Source organism: Gavialis gangeticus, unplaced genomic scaffold (genome assembly GCF_001723915.1).
Source record: "Gavialis gangeticus isolate Ggan-Ray unplaced genomic scaffold, GavGan_comp1, whole genome shotgun sequence".
In the NCBI taxonomy this organism is placed as follows: Eukaryota; Metazoa; Chordata; order Crocodylia; family Gavialidae; genus Gavialis; species Gavialis gangeticus.
In genome coordinates this window covers 49,659,965-49,661,926 of record NW_017729025.1, presented here as the reverse complement: position 1 = coordinate 49,661,926, position 1,962 = coordinate 49,659,965, and the positions used below count along the sequence as shown (strand labels likewise).

The 1,962-nt window shown below is 41.4% G+C and overlaps 1 protein-coding gene across 1 annotated transcript in view; it reads right to left on the bottom strand.

The window, feature by feature from the left end:
* The window catches only part of STON2 (stonin 2), a 204,277-nt gene that overhangs the window by 11,470 nt on the left and 190,845 nt on the right, over nt 1-1,962 (bottom strand). The window contains exon 15 of the mRNA XM_019519911.1: nt 1,412-1,501. Within this exon, the coding sequence (XP_019375456.1) occupies nt 1,412-1,501 (90 nt within the window). The remainder of the gene's footprint in view (nt 1-1,411; nt 1,502-1,962) is intronic.

Genomic DNA, 1,962 nt, shown 5'->3' with positions numbered 1-1,962 from the left:
TTTTTGGGGGGGGGGGGCGTTCCTTTAAGAGCTTTCTATTTTGAACATCAATACCATACCTTAAGGTTTCCAATTAAATGGGCTGATAGGATGTTGATAATGTCTGCTATCTGGAATAAAAACTATTGATATTGTTAATGTGACAGATTATTATCTGCAGCAGACAGAATGGTATGGACAAATGTAAAGGGGGGGTAGTCCAATTCATTTCTCATTCATTAAAATTTCTAGGTCTCTACATAACAAAGACAACTTTTATGTTTTTTCTAATGTAAATCAGTTCACTGTGGTCTTATTAACCCAGTCTTCAGCCAAACGAAGTAAGGAAATCTGCAATAGTGAATACCTTTTGCCCCAATTGCTTAAGCTGAACAGAGTTCATGGGTCTGTTCTATTATACTCAGAAGGCTCTCTTTTTATTTTGGTCTCATCCTTGAGCTCAGGGCTCTTAACAGAAGGTTGCTACTACATAAGAGATTGAATGGCTCAGCAGAACTGAGCAAAACAGAGAAAGGCACCATACTGCCATTTCAAATCCAGATTTACAGCAAGCAAAGTTCATTCTGTTAGCCACCCATGTAGAATGCTTTAAAGGGTCTCAGTGGATAGTTGTCCACATTTAGATCTATCCACATTTATCCAATATAACCACATTTAGTACTGACACATTAGTGGTTTCAGCAGGCATGCCAGAGGTTGTTGTAAAAACACTTCATTCTCTTTGCCAAGGTGTCACAAATGCACCCTAAGGCTAGGATTATTTTGAGATTTACAATATGTTTAGAGACATCTGCCCCAAGGATGGTTAGAGTAACCTCGTGTTTGATCTACTTCAAAAGCTGCATTCATTTGTCATTCTTATCACCATAGTGATTCTGTTGTGTTACATGCAGACAGTATAATGTGACTAAAGTTTTGTGTTGCAGCTTAATCAAAAGTTACAGCTAGGCTTCTGCTTAAGGAGTTGTCTGTCAAAGGAACACAGGGAAGGTGACACTATTAAGGATCCCCTCTCACTGTTGGGACCTCGAGCTGCAACTCCCACCCCTTCCCCTCCACTTACTAGGTGGGTGCTGTATGTCTGCCCCTCACTCCCAAGCCACAGCCCCACAGCTGCCCCTCTCCTGATCCACAGTACCCTGCATCCTGCCAGGGTGTGGAAGGACCCACCCTCCACAGGCTCCACCCCCCCACACAAATACTGCCCCCCCCAACACACACTTCAGAAATAGCTGAATTTCATGATTTATATGCTAAATCTCTTAAGAGAGTTTGTCTTGTGACTTTTGACACAGTGGGGTTGGCAATACTGTATACGACTTGAACAGGAGTGAGGGAGGCTAGAGGGAAGAAAAAAAGAAAGAGTGAAAAGCAGAGAAAGATACTAATGCTATTGTTTAAAATACTTTACCTTATCATACTGGCACACCACAACATTTTCTGTATCAAATAGCTCTTGTCCTTCCTCATCACTCACATCATCTTCACTGTTAAGGGGCTCCTGAAAAAGCAATTTGCAAAGTTTAAGACTAGTTAATCCTCAGTCATTAAGTTTATAGCTATTACAGCCATCTTCATTACATGCACAAAACTACATTCCAGCTACATGCATGGGGACAGAACAAGAAACTGAGCTGCAAAGTTAGAGTCTCAAGAGTAGGCTTAGGTGTGCCTGTTGCAGGACTCCACTGTGCCCAAGTGCATCCTTTAGGGATTCCACTTATGCCTTTAGCCATCCCAAGCTGGAATTTCAGTTTTCCCCACTTCTGAACTAAAATATCTAGGCTGCAGCATCTTGTGAACCAGCCATTCTTATCCTGCAGTTGTCACTAAATTAAGGCACCTACAACTTTTTCTTTTTAGAAGCCTATGCCCAGTGATCAACATACAAGATAACCTTCTTGGCCAGGTACAGACATTACACTTTTACAAGTATAAGTGATCAGATGCAAGTTTGACACA